Here is a 24,815-nt window from a genome sequence, read left to right on the forward strand (position 1 = left end):
CATTTGACCTTTACGGTTCCACCCTTTTGAAAGTAATTCGGATAAAAGTAGGACATAAATTTAACAGAATCGGACAGAACATTGGCACTTAAGGGGACACTTATCAGGACTAGCATATAAAAGCCTTATCACTAGCATATACAGAATATCAACAGTAACAAAATACGTATTTTACTTGCAAACAGTACATCTGTTGGCCAACACCAACCGCGAAATCTATAATTCTACAACGAACAAAACGGCGTGCATTGTAATATTACAAGTGGCATTTGTCATCGTTGCCCACAGTCATAAAATAGCCACCTTCAGTGGTCCGTACGACACAGATAAAGCTCCGCATTAGAATGTAATGCCGTATCAACGTTCATTCATATTGTAAACAACAGCCTCTGGATCTGGAGTATTGCTTTGCATGCGCTAAATAAAATGATTGAAGCCATCAAGCGTTCTACGCTGTCACTATTCCCGTTGTTCGTCACTGAGCGCCAACTCATGTCACCTAAACTTCAAGAACGGATAACAGCGGCCGTTTTCGTTATCAAAAGTAGCCTATATAGTGTAGAAGTGTAAGTAACCCTCCTGTTTTATAGCTAGGACGCGCCCCCGGGGAGAGAAACACGCAAAGCATGACTTTGGCTCCCTCGCCGTATCTCATCATTTCGGAGCTTTTTTCTTTCTCTTTCTGATGGTTGGTCTCCGTGTACACCACTTTCGCACATATATAACACCCTACGACCGCCAGTAGTTCTACTGCGCTTGGGGGTTACGTTATTAAATGCGGCTGCAGCAGCGACGATCTACAGTAAACGATGCCGCCGATTCGTCGTACGCCTGCAGACCGCCCAAAGGCGTATGACTCCAGAACGACGCCAATGCACTCTACGAATACGGTTTGAGTCAGTCATGTGCCGCGGGTTAGAGAGGATGGCCTTTATCAGTGTAGGAACACAGCATCAGCGGTAGAACCAATGCATTGCACTGATGTAACAGCTTGCCCAGGGCCATCGTACGAAAACGGGCTTTTCGTATACATCCGTCTGGGCACTGTCGTCTATCTCGTCCGACACTCATCGGACCTCGCTCAGACCGGACCTCACTCAGACCGGACCTCGCACAAGACCATGTGAAGGGTTTCCAGAGAGTAGAGGAAGAGAGCCTCAACACAACTCAAGGCGCTACCGTCGCCGCTGCCTATCACACGCCAGATGTTGGGGAACTGCGCGTTGCGGTACTGCTGTTAAGAGAGAGCGCGATAGAGCACCGCGCTGCCGAAAGTAGGCTGCAACTGCTACAGAAAACGGCGTATCATGGACCATCGCCGACGCGCGCTGCTCCACCAGAGGCTATAAAGTATTCCTGAGGGGACGGCCTAGGGGTAGTAGCTGCAATTGTATAGGGGGCTTGGCTGTTAGCGCATTTGGACTTACGGTTCGAAAGCAGGCCCCTCGAGAGAGCCAAGAGAGCATAGAACCGCTACGAAAGACTGGCCCCTTCTTGTGTACCCCATTCAGTTCAGTGTTAGTACGCATCAGGTTAATACGGACCAAAATCTTCATCAAGAGGACATCGAAAGTAGCATCAGCTGTAATTCCTTATATCACAGACCTACACAAAGATCGATTTTCCTACAGCGCGTGAAGAGGACGGATGTGAATTGCGGTGGACCTGTGGGGAACAGGGGAAAGTGTTGGAAAAAGTCATGTTGTCCATCGTAAATAATAATCCCTACGGAGCAGAACTCCGTCACGTTTCTCTAGCTACCGTCGGTTTATTCTAGTCGAAGCGGGGACGCACGACCATCGAGGGCGGTAACGGGCTGCGAATACGCCGGGGCTATTGCGGGGTCGGAAAGGCCTCGATTAACTTTGTAATTAGTAAAGGACAAATATATGATTATCACCCAAATATATACCTACATACGCCTACAGACGCAAAGGTCCGCAAACGAGACAAAGATAGATATCGCTGGTCTTTACTGCAGCAGTCACGACCAGCTGAATATATATTAGTATACGAAAATAACGCTATGAAAAAGTTGTAGAAATAAAAACAACGTAAGTAAATGTGTACTGCGGTTTACATTCGCGTGTCCTAATAGCTTGTCGGATATTGTATTAAAAAAATCAACCACTTGGACAGAATAGCCTCCTATAGACGCTGGCTAAACCTAGGTAAACTACTATAGAAAGCGAATCAAGTAGAATACCAACAATTCTTTTGCCATACTCATCTTTCCTTTGAGGCTAACATTAAAGCTACTGAGGCCTATGTCGTCAACATAGTTGCTGACACCCGTTTGCCCAATGTGGCCATTTTCATTTTTAGCCAAGTGTTTTGTAGAACGGCCTTGATTTTTGTCGCTTGATGGGGACCTAGCCTGGTCATCAATATTTATACATATGAAAATAGTAGACTGTGTCCCTTTTCACTTGGAGTGCTAGATTCGGCAGTTATACATGTAGGACAACTCCAGTATGGCAATGCAAAATTCCTTCGTTTATGCGAATCGAATAGGATGAGCAGGAAAAGCATTGCCTGCAATATCCACCAGCCTAACCGTACGGAATACAATGTAAATGGGAGCCGTTTCCCGGTCGACAAGTGTCGTATTTGCCTGCTGCGCCGCCATATACTAAGCCTCATACAGCTCTGTTTCGTCCTGCTTTCCGCTGAAGGGCGATCCAACATACAGTCGCATATATAAATCGCAGAAATGTAGGCACTGTTTGGTCCAAGCTATTTAGGTATCGGATCTGCGGCGCTATTGACTGGATGGGAAAGTTATACGTTGACTGTATTCGTCGTTAGTTTAACTCTCTCGATGCTTGTGCAGAACTGATCGTCGATGCCAGCTACCGCCTTGCCTGCAAAGCGAAACCACTGTGGCGCCTTCGTGAGGGAGCCATCGAAAAGGACATCAGAGCGATATCAGGTCCAAGAGGAGAGCGACAAAAAAAATGATATCGACTCCTGTTTTCCGATCTTTGCCTTACCGTCTCTCTCCTTCCACAGAACTCCACCGAGACACCGAGGTTTGCTTCAAGGGTGACGTTGGCCTGAATACTGGATGCTCCAGGAGTATCTGCTAGATTTCCTTGTTCCTCGCTCATACCTCTGAATGTACTTCAACGGAATAGTGGCACGTATAGTAAGACTCCGGTATGCGCATATGAAAGTATCCGGAAAGGCAGCCACCATTACGAACATTGCGGCCGGCCAAACCGTCTCAGCATTTGCCCAGGCAGCTTCAGTCGGTCCGCCTTTCTACCAAGGTAGGAATTAAGCGTGGGAATACGCATGTCTTTCTATATATACCATAGGGCGTTCCATGACTACTACCAGCCTTTTACTTCGTCTGCTGTTCATAGCGCAGTCATATATGGCTGAACTATTGGCAAAGGGACGCCGGTCAGAAAAACATAATAAGTCTTGGATCCTGAAAGGAGCTCATCCGATATAGTATAAAAGCGCACGATGCAAAGTTAGCCGTATGAACAACGGCGGATGTTAGTCCTGAAGTGTGAGCTCAAAAAATTTTGAAGTGTGGTAGGCGAGGGACACATGTGGCATGCCTATTGGAAACTGTTGACGTTGACCGGAATATCGAGCGAATCATAGGGATAGAAGAGATCTAAGAACTTGGAAAAGCTCGCATATAGAACTAGCTTTACATTAGACTTTCGTGGAAGGTGGGAATACGCTTTAAGCTATATATTAGGACTTGCTGAGAACTTCGAAAAATTTATTTTTATGTGTATCAATCCCTGCACGTTCACTATAACCGAACTATTATAATGAAGTGATACAGAGAACTGTATTTCGTTGACATTCTTTAGTTGAGCTTTAAAATAGAATATTCTAGAATGCTCTATTATGAGGCTTAATGCTGTTCGTAGTGATGTATCTCGTTGATGAAGATTGATTAATCTTGCATTTTTAGCATAATATCCTGACACATTGTTCGCACCCCCATCGAGAAACCATGGAAGGACAGACGGTGATGAATTGCAAAATCTAATTTCAAGGTAGTATTTGTGGGTACGCGTCGATGGATAAACTCGGCTTGGTTTTGCTTATCCGTTTTAAACAAAGTTGTGATTGATAAATGACGAATCTGTGGAAAAAAAAATGCCTCCTTGCGCTTTTTCACGATTTTCGGGACCTAAAAAGAAGCAAAAAGTTAACAGGAAAAAAATACATGGCGAAGTTCACGCGGCTCATACTGACTTGCCTGACGTTTCGCAACGTCATCTATGACTAAGCTGTCAGCTAATGGTGCTTCACTCGAGTAATGTATGTACAGATTTGTTTCATAACCTGATGAAGTACGACGTCCACGATCCCATAACTAACCCACAATTATGTTGCTACCAAATCCCGTAATTAGGTTGATAACACATGCACGTTTTTATTTGTGGCGCTTTTCAACAAACACTTTTTATATTTATCGAAATGTCTCGGTCGAATCGGAACGTGGGCCGTGATAAGTAGGGTCGTATATACATGATTCTACGACGGGGTGGAAACTGACAGCGTATTCATCTTGCGAGGAGCATATATAAGCGGGCACAGGATGCGGCAGAAGCCTAGGACACTATTGTGAAGGCCAACTATTTTTACCTGTTTATCTGATTAGGGCTAGATGGGGACAATATTAAGACAAAAGCAATATTCGCGTTTTCTAAATGAAGGTGTTCTTTGGTTAGGTAATGAAAGTCTAGCAGATGAACATCTGAGGTGGGATCATGAATCAGACTTACAGTGTCAAACATGGCCTACAGCTAAAATCTGCGGAACCGTTGGACCTTAATTAACCAGCGCCGAATATAGATAATGAGCGATCGGACGGCCGTGCCCCAAGTTAACTTATAGATCACTCGTCGGCGAAGGTGAAGATGAAAATCTCAACTGAAATGAATTGACTTCGTAGTCGTCTTCGTCTTTGCCGCTACTGCTGTTGTTGCCCTGCTGCCGCCCTGGTGGCGTCTTTTACTCTGGTTTAGTTTTCTTTGAAACACAAACAAGGCGGCTGTCTAGAGCTTGACCTAAGGAGGAATCACTAACAGGCCAAGATAGGTGCATTTGTGTGCGACTTTGCTGAATGTCTAGATCGAACAGAAGGAGGGCCTAAATAGAAATCATTCAGAGGTTTCTTGTTTCTTCGCTATGGAAATATCTCAGTGAATCAAGACCAGCATAAAAGCGTAGGTATTGGCCCACCCACAAAAGATATCAGATTCAAACCCCAATTGGGGGAAAGGGGGATAACGACGGCGCACCGGTTCTAGAATCTTCTTAATTCAACGTCAATGCCAACTTTAACTTTAAAGGCGAAAATGAGATAGGCATGACGAGAGTGCTAGTAAGGTAAAGCCAACTTGGACGCATTTGGGGGAAGACAACGGCTGGCGGAAACGCTCATCTCAGCTAGCCGGATAATCTAAACTATCAATGACTATCTGCCAGTATGTCGCCCGATCGGTAACGTTCGGCTTTGTTTGGCGCTTTTACTCATGCATTAACAAGGACCAAAACTTACTGACATTAGATGGCGCTTTGGTTGTGATACGGCTGCTGGGCTGCACAGGCGGGCTCACTGATGCTATTGCTGTGTTCGTTGGTTTGATTAAAAAAGGTCTTTAGACGCTAGGCCCGAACGACAACCCAGAACGGCAAATACACTAGGCCGACGTGGATAAGAAGTGATCGTTTACCGCCTGGAGGCCGTGAGACGGCCGACTGATATCGCTGGGTACAGCTGCGTTAAAAAGCTGAAGCTCCGTTCTATTTTGTTCCACCATCGTAACGATTAAAACTACGACTTCGCCGGTCAAAAAGAAACGTCTTTAGTGTTTTCGTCGTAGGTAGATCTACCAATGTGTATGCATGTGCCTGAATGTCTGCAAGTTTGCTCTCGCACCTGGGTATGTAGACTGACGTATCCTTATGTACGGAAGCCTTTGCGCTTCTTATGCATTATTTAAGGGCAAGGAACGAACAGCCGCTGCATTATGCACCAGCATGTAACTTCCGCTCCTCTTTGTGCCACCGGTATTCACGTGATGTTCGTATAGAAAAAAAGAGGGCGTTCAGGCGCGAGTTAAAGGTTAGGGGGCGGAAGAAAGGAAAAAGAGAAATTAAAGTAAAAAAACGAGCGAGAACGCTAGTTGAGACGCTGCTGAAGAGTCCGATGTACTCGGAAGTCGGAAAGCGCAGCTGAGCCTGACGATGGAAGATGCGCACGTGCCTTTAACGCGTTTTTTGCCTACTTTATCGACTTTCTTTCGTTTTCATCCAGTTCTTGTTTATCTTCGCATTTTCATTTGCTATGTTTCGCAGTGACAGAGAATCAGTCAAGCTGGACTCGTATAAGAAGACTACTGCCCTTATCCCAATAGCCGCCGTCCAACCAGCCGACATTGCGCGTGGAAAATTCACCATATTCGTCGACAAAACGAGGTTGTTCGTTCTGCTCTCCATTCTATTTTATTACATTATAGACAAGAAAATTGAACAGGAGAGCACGAGAAGAAAGGAATTAAAATGAAATACCCTACTGTTATCGGCGACGAAGGCAGGACGTACGGCGGCGCTTGTGTCAGTGTTGAAGCTGGCTGATTTCGAGAGTCTTCGTGGCAGCGTATTGTTCGATGGGACAGAGCCAGTTGCGGGATCCTAGTCAATGATGTGAGCCTATTGGTCTGTGGTGTTACTGCAAATACTGCTAATGCGGTTCTGCTGGGAGCTGTAGATCGCTAGTGTAGAGAAGAGGAGGCTGAATTCACATTTTGCCGTTTCGTCAAGTCGGCTCGTCTGCAACAAGAGCAGCAGACGCAACAAAAGCAAAGTTTGTTTAGTTAGCGAAGAGATCCGCATTCATTGCCGCTAGTCTCAGTTACTGGCTCGTTTGCTTCTACCGTCGTCCCATACAGTAAGAACCTCTTTTTTACCGTGAGTAATTGAATTTCTACGAAGTATTCTTTAATCTTCATTAGCAGCGAAGCGGAGGATCATACGATGGGTGTGTGTGTGTGTGTGTGTGTGTTCCTGTAGGTAGAAGGAAGCTTTCTGGACTCCAGTTCTCGGGGAATGATGGCGGGACAGAAAACGGCGTCTATTCTTGTTGGCGTCCACGTCCATAAACAAACATACGTATCCGAGGTACATGTACGTGCAGGTACACTCCTCAATCGATCCGCCGTCTCCGTTGGTGTTTTCGCTGTTGTTGTTGCTGCTGTTTGACTAACGACATCGTGACTCTGTGGTTTTTCTCTTTTCCCTTTGTCGACAATCACTAGAGGCTGCATAGTTTCATGTTTTATTATTTGATTTTTTTACTACACGATATTAGATCTGGAACTCTTATGATATTAGTCGTTGATCGCCTGCCTGCTGTGCCACTTTCTGTTCACCGAAAGCGAGCTCTATGTTTTATATATATCGGTGAGCGCTTCGTATTACTTTATGCTCCGATAAGAATCTACGATGGCCGTTTTAGCGCTTGTGTGTGTGCGTTTATGTGCGATAGCGTATTGCAGTGAATTTGATTGAATTGAACAGAGTTTTTAAAAGGTCGCTGATTTTACAATCCACCATTGATTACAGGCGTTTGTCAAGGTACTAAGTGGAAAATCGAATGGGTCCAATAATTAAAGGCAACTATGAAGACCTTTGATGAGCAAAAAGTGACGTACGTGTACGTACATACAAATAATAGTAACAGCAGCTCGAACAGCTCTAATCGATGCAAAGAATGATCATTTCAGGACAGATGCGCAGTTTTCTTTTTCTATCGTTAAGAAGCGTTTATTCCTTTTGATTCATGCCAAGAGATCGCATCAACATTAAGTAATTCTTCATCAAACAAGCGTATACGGACAGCCATTATCATCGCACTACAAAAAAGCGAAATTTTTATTTGGAAAAAAATAAGCAAATTCACATGTTACCTTTACGGGAACCAGAGTAAACATACGAAGAAAATGATAGCTTCAACTATTAATTAACTGTACATAAACAGTATTATCTTCACAACTGCTAAATCGTCTACCGTTCTTCAAATCGCAATAAATGTGTTCTCAAACTAGAAAGATGTCATTAATCTTAGCTTGACATTAATTTTACTGTTTACTGTAGTACACTTTCGCCAGTGTCAAATATTAAGTCACTGGATCTTCTTCCGATTATTATATTGCTACCATTATCCAGTATAATCAGATGTTGTCATTGTTACGAGAACCAAGACTTTCACATACGTTTTGAATCTTACTCAGATTTATTTTGCTTTAATTAACACCGATTTACTAAAAAGATGTCAGCCTTCGAGATGTAATAGTTTGCGGAGTGGCGCTAAATACGCGGGATGTGGTACGACTGTGGTGGCTACATGCGTGCCCTATACATGGCCTGTGTATGGTTGTACGTGTGTAAATACATAAGTAGAAAAATTGCCTCCTTCCCCTGTTTTCAGGCTTGTTCCTCGGAGATGTGGCTCATGACGACCTTCAGCAGGCGTTTCAGCGACGTTCTTAGATTGAAAACGTACTTTTCTTCTAGGCACATGGTTGTTCAATATATATATATACGTGTGGCTTGCGAGTGTGATTACTACCGCCGTTATTGCACTCATCTTTATCATTCGCGCAGGTCCCGCTAAGCAAAGTCCGCAATATGATAACAAAAAACAACAAACAGTTTCTATGTATTTCTTCATTGATCTGCTGTCGATCTTTTCTCCCTTGATATATATATATATATATATATATTATTAAGTGGCTTGTTTCTCTTCGTCTCTCAGCACCACATCACATATTTTCTATTTTCTTATGCTTACTTCTTCTAACAGGTTCTAGTAGCTTTCCTGCAGAGCAGAGGAAGCCGATGTTGTAGGTAAACTACATAATTTAGCTCGGGGGCCTGATCTGTCGTATCTGGGCTGGGCAACATCATTGTTCAAACGCCTGATTTCTCTGACGTTAGCTGGCGTAGCCGCTTTGAGAAGTGGCCGACCGTTTGTCCAATGCGAACACTTTTTCTTCGGCAGCATCTTCGCAGCGGTAGCTCTGTTTGTATTAGAGAATTGCCTATGTTCGCTTGCCATTTCTTTCTACGATGTTGCTATCTTACCTCACCACCACCGCTGCTGCCGCCATCGATGTTATTTTGCGCTGATGCACTCTTCGCTTCGTTTTTGTATTTTGCCAAAGAGATATTGGCCAGATAACCCCTGCCGAGTAGCTCTGGCAGCCGTAAGCAGGCATAAGCTGCAAATATGGCAGATGTGAAGATGCTGTTGTTTCGGTTAACTGGCGAAGTATTCTATAGACAAAGAGGGGGAAAAATGATGGGGAAAAGTGCTGAGAGGCCTATGGGTACGAACTGATGTACAAAATACCGACAGATACATCGGCGAAAACGCTACGGCTCCGTTGTGATTTTGGAGGAGTACCGATGCTCATATGTGCAGAAGCAAGCAACTGTTGTGACGAAGAATTTTCGTAGCCAATTCATCAGACAGCTCCTATACGGCAAATGTCCTTACACGACTTTTTCAACGTTTTACAGCTGCCAGATAGCTGGCACTCCATTGTCATCGTAGCCGCTCCTGCTGCTGTTATCGTGGTCAGGCCATTCTGTTTTCACAATGCATCCCATCCTCATATCAGGAGAAGGATTCAAGGGGAATGAAATTCACGCGCTCACTTGATTTTGCTGTTCGGCGCGTGTGGTGCTATTAGATCAAAGTGTAAGGACTGACCATGTAGTGGTAGAATGGGCCAACGAAATTCGATTGTTCAAGCTGCTTGCTTTAAAGCGTCTTAAAGTGGTTTTTTTTTTTTGTTTTTGTTTCTAACGGTATGTGGCTAAGGGATAATGTGAATCGACGTTTTGCGAACGCCCACAAGTCGCCCACGCATGCAATCAAACGGGCAAACGATAATAGTAACCACGAGGCCTCTCCCTCTGTAATTATTCTTCTATTGTTGCTACAATTGTAAGGTACTCAGTTGACACTAAACCGAAGAATAGGCCACTGTTATCCAGCTAGACAGACATAATAGATGGGTCGGTTCGGCGTCCTTTCACATGATCAGGACAGTGGCTTCGTTGATTAACACAACAGAAAGATTATGTAGGGGCTACGCGGACTTGTCTTTTCTCAGTCAGCTACGAATATCTTCGACCGATAAGAAGCTATTCTAGCGAATTTGCACTACCCATCGGCCGATACAAATACCAATTCCTTCATTATAATAACATAATTTGCAATCCCGAACTGCTCCATTGTGACGGCCGCTTCAAGATAACCTACGGGTGTGAATCTAGTCACAACTACTTCTGGTGTTTCATTTCTCAATAGATTTTTAAACACAGCCGCTTTTTTTGTCTGTTTTCCAGAGACTTCGAACGGTGGACTTCATCCGATCGGGAGGAGCATATCCAGAGCACACCCCACTCGAAAATGGAATGTACGAACATAAGTCAGATTATCTACAATCTTTTAGAGTATCTTCCGCTAATTATCGTGCCATCCAATAACATGTGCAGCGACACTTAACAGGAAAGCTTAAGTTGCTTTCATAGGAAGCATTTGATTAACTAAAATGAATCTCGTTGTCAGTCATAGTTGAGTTGCTGAACTTTTACCTTTTTCTACTAATACACATTTTTTGTCTTTTTCGCTGCGCTGCTTTCTTCGCCTCTCATATAGTTAAACTTCACATCAAGAAACAACTTCAAAATTATACTAAATCTAGCGGCGAGACGCTACGGCTTCGTTGTGATTTTGGAGGAGTACCGAACAATGCTAAGGTAAAGATAACGTGGTTGAGGAACGAGGCTTCACTTGAGGATTACGAAGACGAACGGATTATAATTAAAAATATGGGGCAACATGCGACACGATTAAGGATTTCCGATCTCGCCTTTCTCGACAGTGGATTTTACTCTTGCCGAGCAGAAAGCCTGGAGGGTTATGGTACAGCTGAATCGAGCAGTATGGTGCAAATTCGCCCATCTCCAGGTAAGTGCTCCAAGTCGAAAAATAGCGGCTTGTACCAAACACGAGCCTTAATTTGTTGTTACTGATTAATATACCGCCAGCAAAACACTACTCTACAGGTCTATTGAATTCTTCTCGAAAAGAAGTTATTGAATGATGCATTTATGGATCATTTTCAATGATAGTAGTTAAGAATCATGTAATAGTAATTCATAATTCCTGCTGACGAGCAGGCATTGTATTAATACCTAAAGTCGTCAATAAAGTTATCAAGTTCTAATGCGGTCCGGACGGTATGGGAACGAGCACCCTTAGACAATGAAGTAGCATGGACAGAGATATCTAGTCATAGCCAACGACACGCACAGTTTGATGGTTGAAAGATAATTTATCTTCGTTTAAACATTCGAGGTCGGTTATGGGTCGCGGACCGCGAGTTGCAGACGCGAAAACGAGATCAGTTGCCGAGCTATCATGCGTTCCTACTTTAGGTAGGCCCCTTTTGCCTAACCAAGTGTGGCGTTAGTAGAAAAGATCACATGATGGCCACAGATGATTTTAAGTGCCACACTACCATTATCATTTTTGTCGCTGAGTCGTTCGATGCAACGCATGCATATACATTACGTGTGTTGCATCCCGTCTAACAAGGTCTCGGCTACAGTAGATCTCAAGGCACGGGACGAAGCCATATTTCGTTCAAAGAGATGAGTAGATGATAACAAGTATAAAAACGAAGAAACGACTTTACGCGGCTGTTCATGCCGCAGGCGACCTTCCTGCGAATGTAGTAGGTCCGTGGGGCTCTTCCTGCGAATACTGAAAGCTAAGCGTAGGTTTGATCGTTCATTGGTTTCATCACCTTTCCATAAAACAAGAGAGAAGAGTGACAGATGGTTTTTTTGATCACTGATCTTTGCGTCCGATAAAACACGTAAAAAGACACATATGCAAGCCGACGCGTCCCAACTGTGTGACATCAGCGTAAATGGTTTTCATTCGGAAACACATAATTACTTTATATTATTGTTATTAGTATGAGATGAAATTATATTAAAATAGCAGGTAGGTTTTATTCACCAAGCACCGCGGGCACACGTGAACCTTTGCATGTAGAGGATCACACACTCCAGGTAACTATTGTCATGCACACACATAATTCAAAGGTAGTCGGGTACTAATGCAACGTATCCGACCGCGAACTCCGTACAAGTCAACAGTGCTCGCCTTTTCGCTATTGGCGCACTAACTAATTAAGCTCTCTTCCAGCGAATGAAATTACATGGTTGCCCGTGACGACGACAAGGATCGCAATCAACGTGCATATCTTCCGATTTTAATTAAAAATCAGATTTGCCCGTCAGACACTCTTTTCAATATGGTCTTCATCAGTTTCTTCGTCCACATACAATATAGCCCTTGCTACTGCTGCCTCCTACAATCGGCGGTTTTTTGAAGCTGGGTTAACTTGGAGTCGTGAATAGTTTCACAGAATCTGCGAGGGTCCCAGCGATGAAACCAGTTGAAGGCCCAATCTTCAAATTTTCGCCGCACAGAATCATCTCCATTTTACTAACTTTTGTTGGCCAGTGCCAGTAAAGATTGTTTTTAAAGGTGTGAAAAACATTATCATTGTTATTTTTTATGTCACAAAACTTGCTAATGCCGTGTGGAATTGTTTACAACATATAACGTCGTACATTCGTGCTGTTGTGGCATTGTGATGGCAGGGCCCCATCGACCATCACGACTGACCCATATTAACCGCTGTTTTGTCCGAAATTATAGGCGTTGCACCTGACAATGCTAAAAAATGTTTGTATCAAAATACACTTCAAATTATCACCAAGGCTTTGGACAGCCAGAAGTTGTCGACCTTTCTTTTACGGCTACTTGTCTCGTCTCCTCTTGTTTTTATTTTACATCACTTGTTTGCTCACAGCACTTGTTTGCTGATGAACTCGATATTTAGTAACAGCTTATGAGTGCTGTGGTCAAGTCCATATCGAGTATAAGTTGAGTACATCATCAACATGGCGAGTGTTGACAGGCGGTGGTACCTGCTATACTTTCTCATCCGGTGCATAGGTTGAGTTGAACAGAACTTGTGTCTTGCATTTATCAGTATCGTCCTGAGATGACAGGCCAGACTGAGGAACTGTCTGTAGATTTGTTATTGTTACTAATTATTGTTAGTTATTTGTAGTGGTAGCCAAGGCTCGACGGCACAGCGTTATCATTTAGGGCTTTCTAGTGGTTTTTCTGTTATATATTGCTCATACACGCACATGTTTTCGTTCTGATGAACCAACGCTGACTTAAATTACATCTGTTTTGCGTGGCCGTCAAGAACTTCTCTCACATTGATAATATTTAGTGCTAAAGTAGCGAGGAACCGCGAAAAAAAAAAACATTTTTTACAAACCTGCCGTTGCTTTTTGTTGGCTAAATCATTGTTTATTCTATTGTTGTTAGCTCTAGTGCGACCAATAATCAGTCTGTTTCATTTATTTTTTAGGAAGTCGAGACTGTCTATCATTACAAGCTGAATGCGTATGACACAAAGGGCACAAATATTCCTGCTCCATATTACCATTACATCCCGGGACAGCATCTAGGTATTTTTGTCTCGAACCTAACCATCATGGAATCAATGCGCGTGTGCTGTGGGGGGTCAATTGGACAGCTGTGTTTCCACTGTCGTTACTGCCCAGTAAGCGTTTCTACTGGCGGTTGTGCTTTTGCGACGGTCTGAGCCGAAGTCGATTGCTCTTTTCAGCGCCCCACAGCCCCAATAGAAGGCGAGGCGAAAAACGAAGTGTGTGGGGCGTCTTGTGCCACCGGATTGTAGTACACCCACTTCTTCTATTGGTAGTGACTCTGTTAGAGCCACTGACATCTCTGACAGCTTTAGCCCAAATGAGAACAAAGTGTGGATTTCTATTTGATTCGGTACTTGGCCTACTGAGGACGGAGCACAGTGACGAGGATCCACTAACAACAGTCTTCGCAAATATGCGAATATCTATATACAACTGTGGCTGACAGAACTGAAAGTGAATTCAAAACAGCAGCACCCAACCGTTATCTTTAAAAATAGCATCAATACACGTCGCAATCGACCGATACATTTCAGTTTATGGGTATATATATGCCTCTCAGAGGCCTCCCTCACACGCCGTTGTTGCCGCTACTAGTTCTGTGGTTACTTAGGTAGCTTGGTCCTTTCCGTTTGGTACTGCCCAACGAAAGTGACGAGGAAGGTTCAGCGTATATTAAGGCCTTCACATAGTCACGGTCAGGATAGGTGCATATAACGTCTAGTCAATAGATTAAATTTACCGTGTACATGGCATGAGACTAACCCCCTAGGAGTACTTGTATAAACAGTCAACGACTGCTATCGTGTCCTACTGGCCCTACCATTTCGTTAGTTCTTCTTAGAGGTGAGCGGGTCGTCAGTTGAGCTAGGAAAAATAGTCAACAGTTTAACAGAAATCTGCAACACGATTTGGCGGGTGATGCATAATAATAACGCTGGTGATAAGGATTGTACTCTGAAGATGATTTTTTACACATGTGCTATGAGGACATTAAATGAATTTCAACAAACCACTTCATATTAACCGCATTCAGAAGCTGAGCATAACTGTTTTTATGCGTGACATCGGTATCGCTCTATGAAGCCGCTACCGGTTTAATAAACAAACAGAAACGTAATCTTTTTTTGACTTAAATATCAACTAATATATTTGCTTATTGCTAATTTATCAAAAGCTATTGAGAGTTGCTTGTAATCGTGTGCCGTTCAGCATTGGCTCGTTCGTATACCTGCAGGCTCAACACATCATTAGTTCTTCTCGCTGAAGACAGTAAAGCAAAGCTTTTACCTATGTATGCCCCTACCTTTTTGAGACTCTTCTTGATGTAGCACATTTTTACTTGTCCCTTTTATTTGCTATAGAGAAAAAATACACTGATACACTATACGAAACAACGATAGCATACAACCCAACCGGTAAAAGCCATAGAGTGTCAGTCAATGAAAAAAGTAGTAACGTTGTTTTTAGCCGACTAGACGCAATGGTTATGAAAAAGAAATGTCTTCTTTTGGTTCATTCGGAAATCTGTACAGTTAACTGTTCAATAGACATGGACATAAGCCAAGTGCGTATTACAACAATAACGTCTTTACTAACAAACGTAATAACATTTGGGGTTAGCAGTTAAAAGATCATTTTAGAGTGATTAGAGAGATCACAGTGGGAGAGTCGCTCAACAACGATCAGCGAGCCAGCATCATTTTCAAGCCGCTGATTGGTAAAATGTCACCTGTCTCAGGCCATGTCGACAATCAGATCGCGCATACAGATGTGACCGAACACATATTCTTAATAATGAGTACAGGGCCGGATCATTCTCTTCTTTTGTAATATCTTCAGTAATAGCACTTTTAATTGTCACGTGTTGTGGCACTGGCGTAGATCTATCATGGACGATCCACGCGAGACGTTCCAATCTCTTCTTTGGTTCTCCTCTGTCTTGTTTGGCGTTCATACACTGCGACCAACACAGCGGCAACTGCTATGCTTTCAACAAACATGTTATTGTCAAATTGAGCCAGGTTCCGTCGATTACGGCCCGCGCTGCTGTACACATGCACAGGCGAAGCTAATTGGCCGATGAGTACATCAAATATTGTATCAAAATTAGCATTATATGGAAGGCTGCTGTGAGTGAGATGGTCGCGTTAACGTACCGGCATCGTAAGAAACGATGCGTCGAACATTTGAAATAGCCACCGTTAGAAGCAATATACATCGCTATAGTTTACCTTGAGACGAACGCGCAAGCACATCGACTCGGAAAAACGTTATTTCCTAGAAAAAATTATGGATGTTTGGTACTATCTAGGCTCATATTGATGCGCCCGGATGTGGCCTTCTCAAAGTCGACAGCGACTATCAGTACACCTATCGATCGTTGTTGCTGCTGTTACTGATAATCGACCTAAAACCGTGATAATGATGATGTGAAAGACACTAGGACGTGTGTGGCTTCTGCTCTCGGCTGTGAATAACAAATCAAATACGCCGTCGGTCGAGTTTGCAGGAAAACATATCCTTGAATTGGCTAAAGGACCAAACGAGAATCGAAAGCCCAAGGAAACGATGAGCGTAGGCCGTGCAAGGAAAAGTGTAGCCCAGAATTTGGCAGAGGATGTACACTTTATACATAGTTGCCAGCTTCGTTCCCGCTATGATTCATTACCACGGCTATTGTTGACGTTGGTGCTGTGGTCCTTCAGTTCCCCCCCCAAGTCGCCAACGCCGTGGCATCCTGGTTGCGTACAATTGCGCATCGGTTGTGCCCCTCAAATAAGTAATTTGTCATCCATATGTCTGTTCTGCATTGAAGGCGGAAACTCGTTTTTTTTTGTTGTCGCAATGATTGGTCTGCAGCAGCTGGGTCACGGAGAAACATCGCACCCGCGCCCGACTCTGCCTGACATGGTTGGCAAAATTCAGTGGTCGCTTGACAACTAGGATAGTAAAAAAAAGTAGAAACTAGTACAACTGTAAGAAGTGAATGACGTATAGGCTGAAAGCTAAAAAAAGGCTACCATTACTTTTCACCAGATCAATGTATTTATCTTGTACTATATATGTCTATTAGATTTAATAAAGAGCGATAGCTCGGTAATCGGGTTCCACGCCAACGCTTTATAGCTGGCAAATGGGCATATATTTTTTATGGCTACTCTCAATTGCATTACTATTTTATGCACACGTCACACCCATGTTCATAGTGCTTGCTATATTATATGACGCGACCCTGTATGTATATGCGGTGTGTTGTACGCGACTGCAACTAAATCTGATGTTAATTATCTTCGGTATTTTTGGTTCGGCAAACGTGTAATAGCGTGGGGTAGTGGTAAAATTGAACATTCACAGCTAGCAACCCCATCGGCATCGTCAGGAAAAAGCTCCCTGGTCATTACTTAATATTGCAAAATAATAATCTACTTCCAGCTGACGCAAAAGCGTGTTCCCTCGAGCACACAAGCTACACGCATTGCAATATATATTGGTATCTATTCGGATACAACAGGCTAAACATACATCCATATAAAGAGAAAGTTCAGCCTAAAGGAGTTCGTATGGAAGATGCACTGACTTCGATTGATACCTATTTCTCGATTGCTACCTTGATGCCTACAGTTACTATAGTAGATATCTTAGGCCACTTGCCTTAAGTACACCTTACAATACTCTTACTGCATCTTCCTCTTTATGGCCCTTCGTAGCCGTCAGTGAGTGGCGCAACCGAACGCTGCGATCATGTTTAGTTAACGTCGAACGATGAAAATTCTCAACGTGGCTCAGTGTCTTATCAGAGTGCCAAAAAAAGGGCAGCGGATAAGCCGCCAACATGTGACGCTCTTCAGCCTTGCTTAGCTGTCGAGCTTGCTGGCGCCATCTAGGAGAATTAGGAGCAGACGATTTTGGTAACAACCTGGTGGGAGAACCGGAAGGAAAGCCGATACTCGAATCTGCGACATAACCGAAGATTGGAACCGACACGCCGTTCCGTGGATTGTTCTATAGCGGCCGCAGAAGTTACGTTGTCTTGATGTCGTTAACAGGGCGGTGTATGCAGTATCGAGGTGGTGGAAAGAAATGACATATCCAGGCTTGATCTATTACTTGTATAGACCGAGGATAACGATCAACTCTAGACAAGACAGGTTGAAAGAGATCAGTCTGAGTTTAATCTCAGTACACACGAACGTGAACGTATCTTGCCATTCATACTGTGCGTTAAGTAGCGCTCCTTAAACCGAAATACAGGCGACTGAATAAAAGACGTGTACAAACGCAATGCTGTCACGCAATGCCGAACGGCTACCGAACTGCGGGAAAGTTCGGATGGCGGTAAATCCATTATTTTACGCTTTATTTGATCGTGATTCGTGTTACAGTCAAATCTTATCAGTGATAGCCATAAAAGTGAAGCAGTAAAAAGTACAGGTGGAACTTACGTACATGAGTCATCCTATGAGACCCACGTGTTGTGATGATGAGCTCTCGGATGATGCAATTGATAACTGTTAAGTACTCTTAATTCGCTAATGCTTATTGATGTCAGTGTTTGAACAGCAAAATATGATATAGTAAATCAGCGGCGGCCAGTTTAGGTAAGTTAAATCGACGAAGCGCCGCTACATAGTTGTTGCTACACGTTGTTGTTGAAGCGACTCCGTATACTTCTACCAAAGCCTGTCGCGGACAGGACTGCCGCTAGTCAACTACGGATTTCAACTAGTAATACCGTCAATCGATGAAATTTTTACTGAGAAAGCGATGAACCTCAATCAGACAACGAACGTTAAAAATTCAAAAAATTAGCTTCCCAAATGTGATAATAATATGAGGGTAGGTTTCGTTAGCTCAAACCTACAATAGCCATAGCCGTATACAAGCATAATAGCCTACTGCTGCAAATAAACTGCCCATTATTATAATGGTCCAGCCTCTAAATGATTGTAATCACATTATCTAGCTCCCAAACGGCTTAGATATGATGCAGAAAAAGAAAAACACGCTCATTTTTTTTCAGAACACGAATAAATAATCTGTGCTCTCTTCGTTAACGCAACCTCTCACGGCATCGCCCTGGCTTCTTTATTTCCACCTTGACTATCCTTCTACACGGTTACCGTAGCTAGCGAATTATGTCTTAGTTCTGATACTGTATAGAATCGATACCAGTCGGAAGTCGAACAGCTTCAACGAACAGGAAACTTTGAGGGTTGTACTCTACCTCGCTACGACGTACCCACTTATTAAGTCATTTGTTCATTCAAACTCAGCTGATTATTCTGTCGACCCTATATTGCCTCCTCACGCTTATCGGCATCAGATGGTGGAATGCTCCTCGCCGATGCTGCCATTCGCTGCTGATAGCGGCTAGTTGGCTACTAATTCCGTTACTTTACAAAAAAATCCACGTGTTAAGGTCACCCTCCTGTGGCTATCCTTGTTCGCTTTGTTAAACCACCATGCATGCGTGGCTAGATCCGGCTAAACTGAACCTGAGTTAGGTCTGCCTTCATTTTTACCTCATTATAACAAAACCGCACAAACGAGTCAGCTGGGCAGATTATTGCTTAGCACCACTGCTTCATTTAACTGGGACAGTTCACCGCTTACCGCTCACTGGTAACTCTGGTGCTTGTCAGCGGCTAGAGACTAAATTGCCTTCATGTATTTTGCTGCGTATCTGAATCGGTCCTTCTCCCAATCTTTGTCTCCTTTCGTAGTTATCCTTATTTTCTTGGCGTTTTTGTTGTCGTTCCCCTTATTTTTCCAACTAAATATAATGCTCGACAATTAGCTTTCTTATGTCGCTGTAACCCTGTATGCCTGTTTGCAGGAATTACCCAGTAACTCGATCTGCCTTTTGAACACTGGTAACAGTTGCAACTGCTATTGCTGTTAACGCTCCTTTTGCCATCATTGTCACGATTATAGTTTTTTTTTTTTTTTTTCCTGTTAGCGTTCGTCTTTTGTTCCGTTCACGGGTTTTTGTTTTTGTCACTCACAAATATTACGTTACAATTACTCGTCGTATTTGCCATCGTGGGTATCACTACTGCCAATAGAGGGAATTGCCTTTGTCGTTTTTGCCACAAACAGCATTTTCTGTCACGTAATGCCACATTTCTATTCGTATAACATTAATGCGGCGTATTACATAGATATTAGTAAACTCACGTTACGAGAATCGAAGGGCTTTGTTAGATGGATTTTTTTTTATTTGGAATATGTAGTGAGTTCCACGGTAGGCGTTGCTCGTATCGATATAGTTTGTGCCTGCATATACATATATGAGTGAGTGCATAAAGTCATTTTCGCGCCAGTCAGAGGCCAGTCTTCACATAGGAAGTGTTTATTTTTTTTTGCTTTCCATCTGATTTGCTTTTACTATCGTGAATCTAGCATATTTCATATGAAAATGCAGACTCTTTAGTGCCTAAATGATATTCCAAATAGCATCAGAGTGCCGCCGGTAGCGTTGCTATTGCGGTAGCAATTGTACGGTATTTGTTCCCTATTCAGCTCACTGGGTGGGCTGATTATTCGAACAGTGGTTTCAACAGCGCTGGCTGACGTCGCTGAGGGCCTCTGTGCGTGACTACCTGTGGTGAAACTCGTGAGTAACGTACAATTGATTTGTACACCAAGGCACAAGGCTGTACGCAAACGCAGTAAGCGAGTCGGGCTGGCACACGAAATTCATAACGACACTAACCCCTTAAATACGCTCGTAGTAGTTAAACATAAAGTAAAAGCTGGCATTCTTGCCTTATCCGGAGCCAGAAGATCGCTTTCGTTAAACTGCCGGCCCTTTCGGCCGTTTGTTGGCTAACGATTTGTTTTTTTAGTGAATAAATCGTCGGATCAGAAGATTGTTTAACTATTGCAGCTTTATCGCGTTCTCAGGCATCGTCTTGTGGGTACCGAGGCAAACTATATATATATGCCTAACAACATTAATTTGGAAGCGGCGTTATAAAATATTTCCGTTTCGTTGTTTAGGAAGATTTCGCGAAGCAAAATACGGCATTATAGTAAACAAAACATATAACGGGCTAATGACTCACAAGTAAATGACGTTGAACACGGTAGTGATAGGATAGGCGTATTTTTGAAAAACGGAAAAAAAGTAAATTTGAAAAAATTAATAATCGCAACACACTAAAGCAGGATCCTTCTTATTCTACACTGCTTTAGAATATCCAGTAAACATGGCTATGTTCAAACATGCATTACATCGTTGGTGCTTGTTTTTAAGCAACGTTACTTACGTTTATCTTCAATTCCAGTAACGGTAAGCTAATAGGGCTTATTGTTGCCAAGGGGATATCTTTTCTATAACTAATGCATTGTGTTCATCTCAATTACAGACTACGAAGGGCGAAAGCAGCAATTTTCCCCAGAATTTCCATATCTGCCTCCAGGGGTTGGCAGCGGCAGTCCCCACGCCTTTCCAAAACATCCTGGCCTCTCTCCATTTCCACAAGGGTTCCCCAACAAAGGCTTCGAAGGAGAGTAAGTATCTCGTTTGTCTGTTGTGTAACTTCTTAGAGCTGTTTTACGTGATTAGCATTTTCTCGCAATCAAAAATATAAGTTAGATCCGTTGGATATTATAGGGCTTTCTAAAGTTTGTTTTCACTGATCATATGCTATGTATATACAGCAGTGTGCTTCTGAGTTAACTATTTCCGACGCTGACAAACGATTTTCTATCTACGCCTGTGTTTAAAAGTCGATCCGATTTCAACGCTTTCTGTTTAATCACCCTGTCTATAATATTTCGAACATCGAATGGCTCTAGCCTAACAAGCGACAACGCTCAATCCTGAGATCAATGAAGGACACATACGAAGAATCACTATAATTAAGCTCATCCGCTGCGTGCGTGTTACCACTGTCTGCGCAAATGGGATAAGTAAATTTTTCTTTCTATGGTAATGTCTCTTTCACTCGTTCCGTTTTCCTCTGCCTGATTACGTTATCGCTTCCGTATGAGACGGCCTTTCGCTGGCCAGCAGGACAAACAAAATGCAGTAGCCGGCCCCGGTTGAACCAGTTTTCCGCTTCTACACAAATGTAGACGTTGTAACTGCGGCATTATCTCCGTATTACTATGATTACTTGCACGCACTTGTCCTGTGTGCATGTAGCATGTATATATGTGAGTGTCTAACGACACAACGAATTCTATTCTGTTTGAATGGAAATAACAGTATATATTAGCTATTAGAAAAGCATTCGTTTATTCAGTGTTGCTTCTTGATAGACTCCGCTAGACCAGTTGTTGTATCAACGAAAGGAGATAACACAGCGCCTGTCAACGACACTCGCAGCTGCAGCCGAGGAAGATAGAGAACCCTTTAGCAGCTAATTGTCGGCAAACAAAGACGACTGGTGGAGTTATAAAATTGACACTTGCTATGAGTTGGTTCACAGTGTGCGCGAATCCCGTCTATCTAATATTTACGGAACGATCGACCGATAGCATAGGCCCACGCAGACGGAGTTTTTCTGTCTGCCTGATGTGACCATGCTGTCGTCCAATTGGTAGCAGTGTTATTATTACCCGTTCCATCGTAGTCGCATTCGTCGCTCACGATCGAATCGACGAAACAAGCCCCATCGTTAACAATTGTTATTACCGAGGCTCACTTAGTTACCCTTTTCTCTAATGGAAACCTGCAGATAATACTAATTTGTGTACAGCCACAGTGGGCAAGTGGGGCTCGTATCAATTGCATATAAACAAAAAGTGTAGATATACAAATGTGGTATACAAATGCACAGTTACAGGTTTTATAGCACCAGCGGACCGAACTTTCCTGACCCTGATTAGTCGGTCAGTCGGTCTCGGCAAAGGCAATCGTGCGCAGGACACTCCGCGCAGCTGCCACTGCTGGCCGCCGCCGCCGCGGCCACGTCGAGTCATCGGCGAGTCATTCAGCAACATTCGCGCCTTTCACAGATGCTCTCATATCTATATATTAATATATCGATCAACAACGTATATATGATCCATTACCTGCGGACGCATTTGACTCTCTTTCACTATTCAACACACGTGAGACGCTCGTGCAGCCATAGGGTAGTTGACACTCGTGCTCTTCTAACGTTCGAAGATTTAGCGACGATGAGATTTGGACGGAGGCGCGGATACGATCATTTTGTTGATGCCGGCGGTGATGGCGTTCTGCTGATGGAGACGGCAGACATGCTGACAATGCTATCAGCCGTAAGCTATTATGTAGAAGCTGCAGTAGATAAATCCGTCCTTTGATAGTTATCACGCGTATAAATATCAGACGACAGTGGTGCTAATGGCGATGCGCTATCTGGTGGGAAGCCGTGGGAAGACTGGGAATTGGGTGGCTGGCAGGTACAACAACAATATAGAAAAACTCTATCGATTTCGACGAGCCGAAAGTAAAGCAGCAAAGCAGGTCTATTAAATAAATCAACTGCAACAGTTACTATCACACCTTTCACGGCAAGCGATAGGGAGATCTCCAGACTGTCTGGCTGTTGCAGCAGAAGTGTCACGCCACTGCGTAAAACGATTTGATAGCAAGGTACATGTAGCGTATCGACAGCCAATAACTGAAAAAGTAACATAAGTGAGACTAACAAACGAACTAAGTATTAACGCGCTACGAACGATATCAAGGACACAGAAGTGTCATCTGCGTACAACAAGGTATAAATACGTTTTCCTATTGTGGTCAGATTATACTTGACGCTTAGTGGTAGCTCGAGCAAAGGATACGGAATCAATCTGACGTCAACCAGTAGTGCAGCAGACAGCATGTCTTGTTCGTTGATGCCATCGAAAAACATTTTATCCAAGCGCGATGTGGGCTCAGCTCATATGGAATCTTCGTGGAGTTCGTGAAGAAGGCATATCCTTCCAAGCCAAGAGTGAAGTAGGCACTCGTACCTATATTATGCATCGTTTATATGCAGATTCGCTTAATTTGACATGCATCTATTATCGAATAAAAACGGTTAGGCCAATACCGGGCCACTTTCGAAGCAGATGCCTTACGATCCTACCATCGAGTAATCACGTTTGTGGCAGTACAAATACACACATCTGTACCTATATTCATCAAATAAAATTTTTCGTTAACCTGCTAAATAATACCTGTGTTTACCTAAAGTAGTCTGTGCTCGAGTCCCTATTAATCGGCTGTGCCATCCACTCATAGTCTTTTTTTGCCATTAATCGATAGTACACATAATACGCTTACTGAAGAGGCGGAGCATATTTATAGGTCAGAGGACACCTAGACCACATGCCAGTTGTCACCGTGGTTCCTTGTCTTAGTCGAGCAGCGACTTAACATCACCATGGTGCAGAGGTCATTGCTACAAGCAGTTGTAGGCAGTATACAGAACTCTGATCTTTCATAATGTCTTGAGCCGAAGTTCCTTAAAGACTCGACGCCAACAATGTTACAAGCCGTCGTATCAGTACGCTCCGATTCCATACGTGCACAGCGCACAGAGTCTACTGCAATGACGCGTAGATCCTGTAGGATACCCAAGATGTTCTCTGAAGAGCATTAAACGCACCTTTGGAACGCTGCTCCAAAGCTGTACGCTCAGAAGTGCTTTCTGGTTAATGATTTTCCTTCTAAAGTTTCGCTTCTCCCCGGACAAGACCAGAGTAATATCACGACTCAGTCGCCCTCTCCAACACCTCCATCTGTTGCTTCTCTATGTCGTTTTGCTTGCATTTTGCCTGGTAACAGTGTAATAATACTACTAACAGCAACAATCGATTGTTGGTTTGCCATGTTTGATTCTGAGAAATTAAAACACTTTCACTCGTACAACGTACAACCCTTGCTGCCCCTTCGGTAATTGCTCTAACGAATTTGCTACTTTTCGAGTGACTCTGCTAACAACAGTTATTGACTCCCCAATAGATTCAAACTTTTCCGGCGCACTATTTTCCAACTCACAGATCGTAACGTTGCTGTTTCTATTGTTGATTAATATTTCTGGCTTAACAGATGCTACTTTGTTGAAGTTTGTTATCGCTGTTGTATCAGCCATTGCGGTTACTAAGACCATTGCGAAAGTGTGGGCCGTTGTTTGCTCAACCCTTGATGCTTGTTTTCTTGAACCCAGTGGGCTCGATTTTCGTTCGTTCGTTCGTTTGTTCGTTCGTTCGTTCGTTCTCTACCCATCATCATCGACTACAGC

General features: G+C 43.4%; 1 protein-coding gene across 1 annotated transcript in view; it reads left to right on the plus strand.

The window, feature by feature from the left end:
* Positions 1-24,815, plus strand: part of LOC111260299 (tyrosine-protein kinase transmembrane receptor Ror) — a 96,616-nt gene that overhangs the window by 59,432 nt on the left and 12,369 nt on the right. Inside the window, exons 2-4 of the mRNA XM_086968263.1 lie at positions 10,399-10,469; positions 10,712-11,023; positions 20,976-21,120. Coding sequence (XP_086824389.1) covers positions 10,463-10,469; positions 10,712-11,023; positions 20,976-21,120 — 464 coding nt within the window. The 5' untranslated portion in view covers positions 10,399-10,462. The remainder of the gene's footprint in view (positions 1-10,398; positions 10,470-10,711; positions 11,024-20,975; positions 21,121-24,815) is intronic.

This window comes from Varroa jacobsoni, unplaced genomic scaffold (assembly GCF_002532875.2).
Source record: "Varroa jacobsoni isolate VJ856 unplaced genomic scaffold, vjacob_1.0 scaffold_426, whole genome shotgun sequence".
Lineage (NCBI taxonomy): Eukaryota > Metazoa > Arthropoda > Arachnida > Mesostigmata > Varroidae > Varroa > Varroa jacobsoni.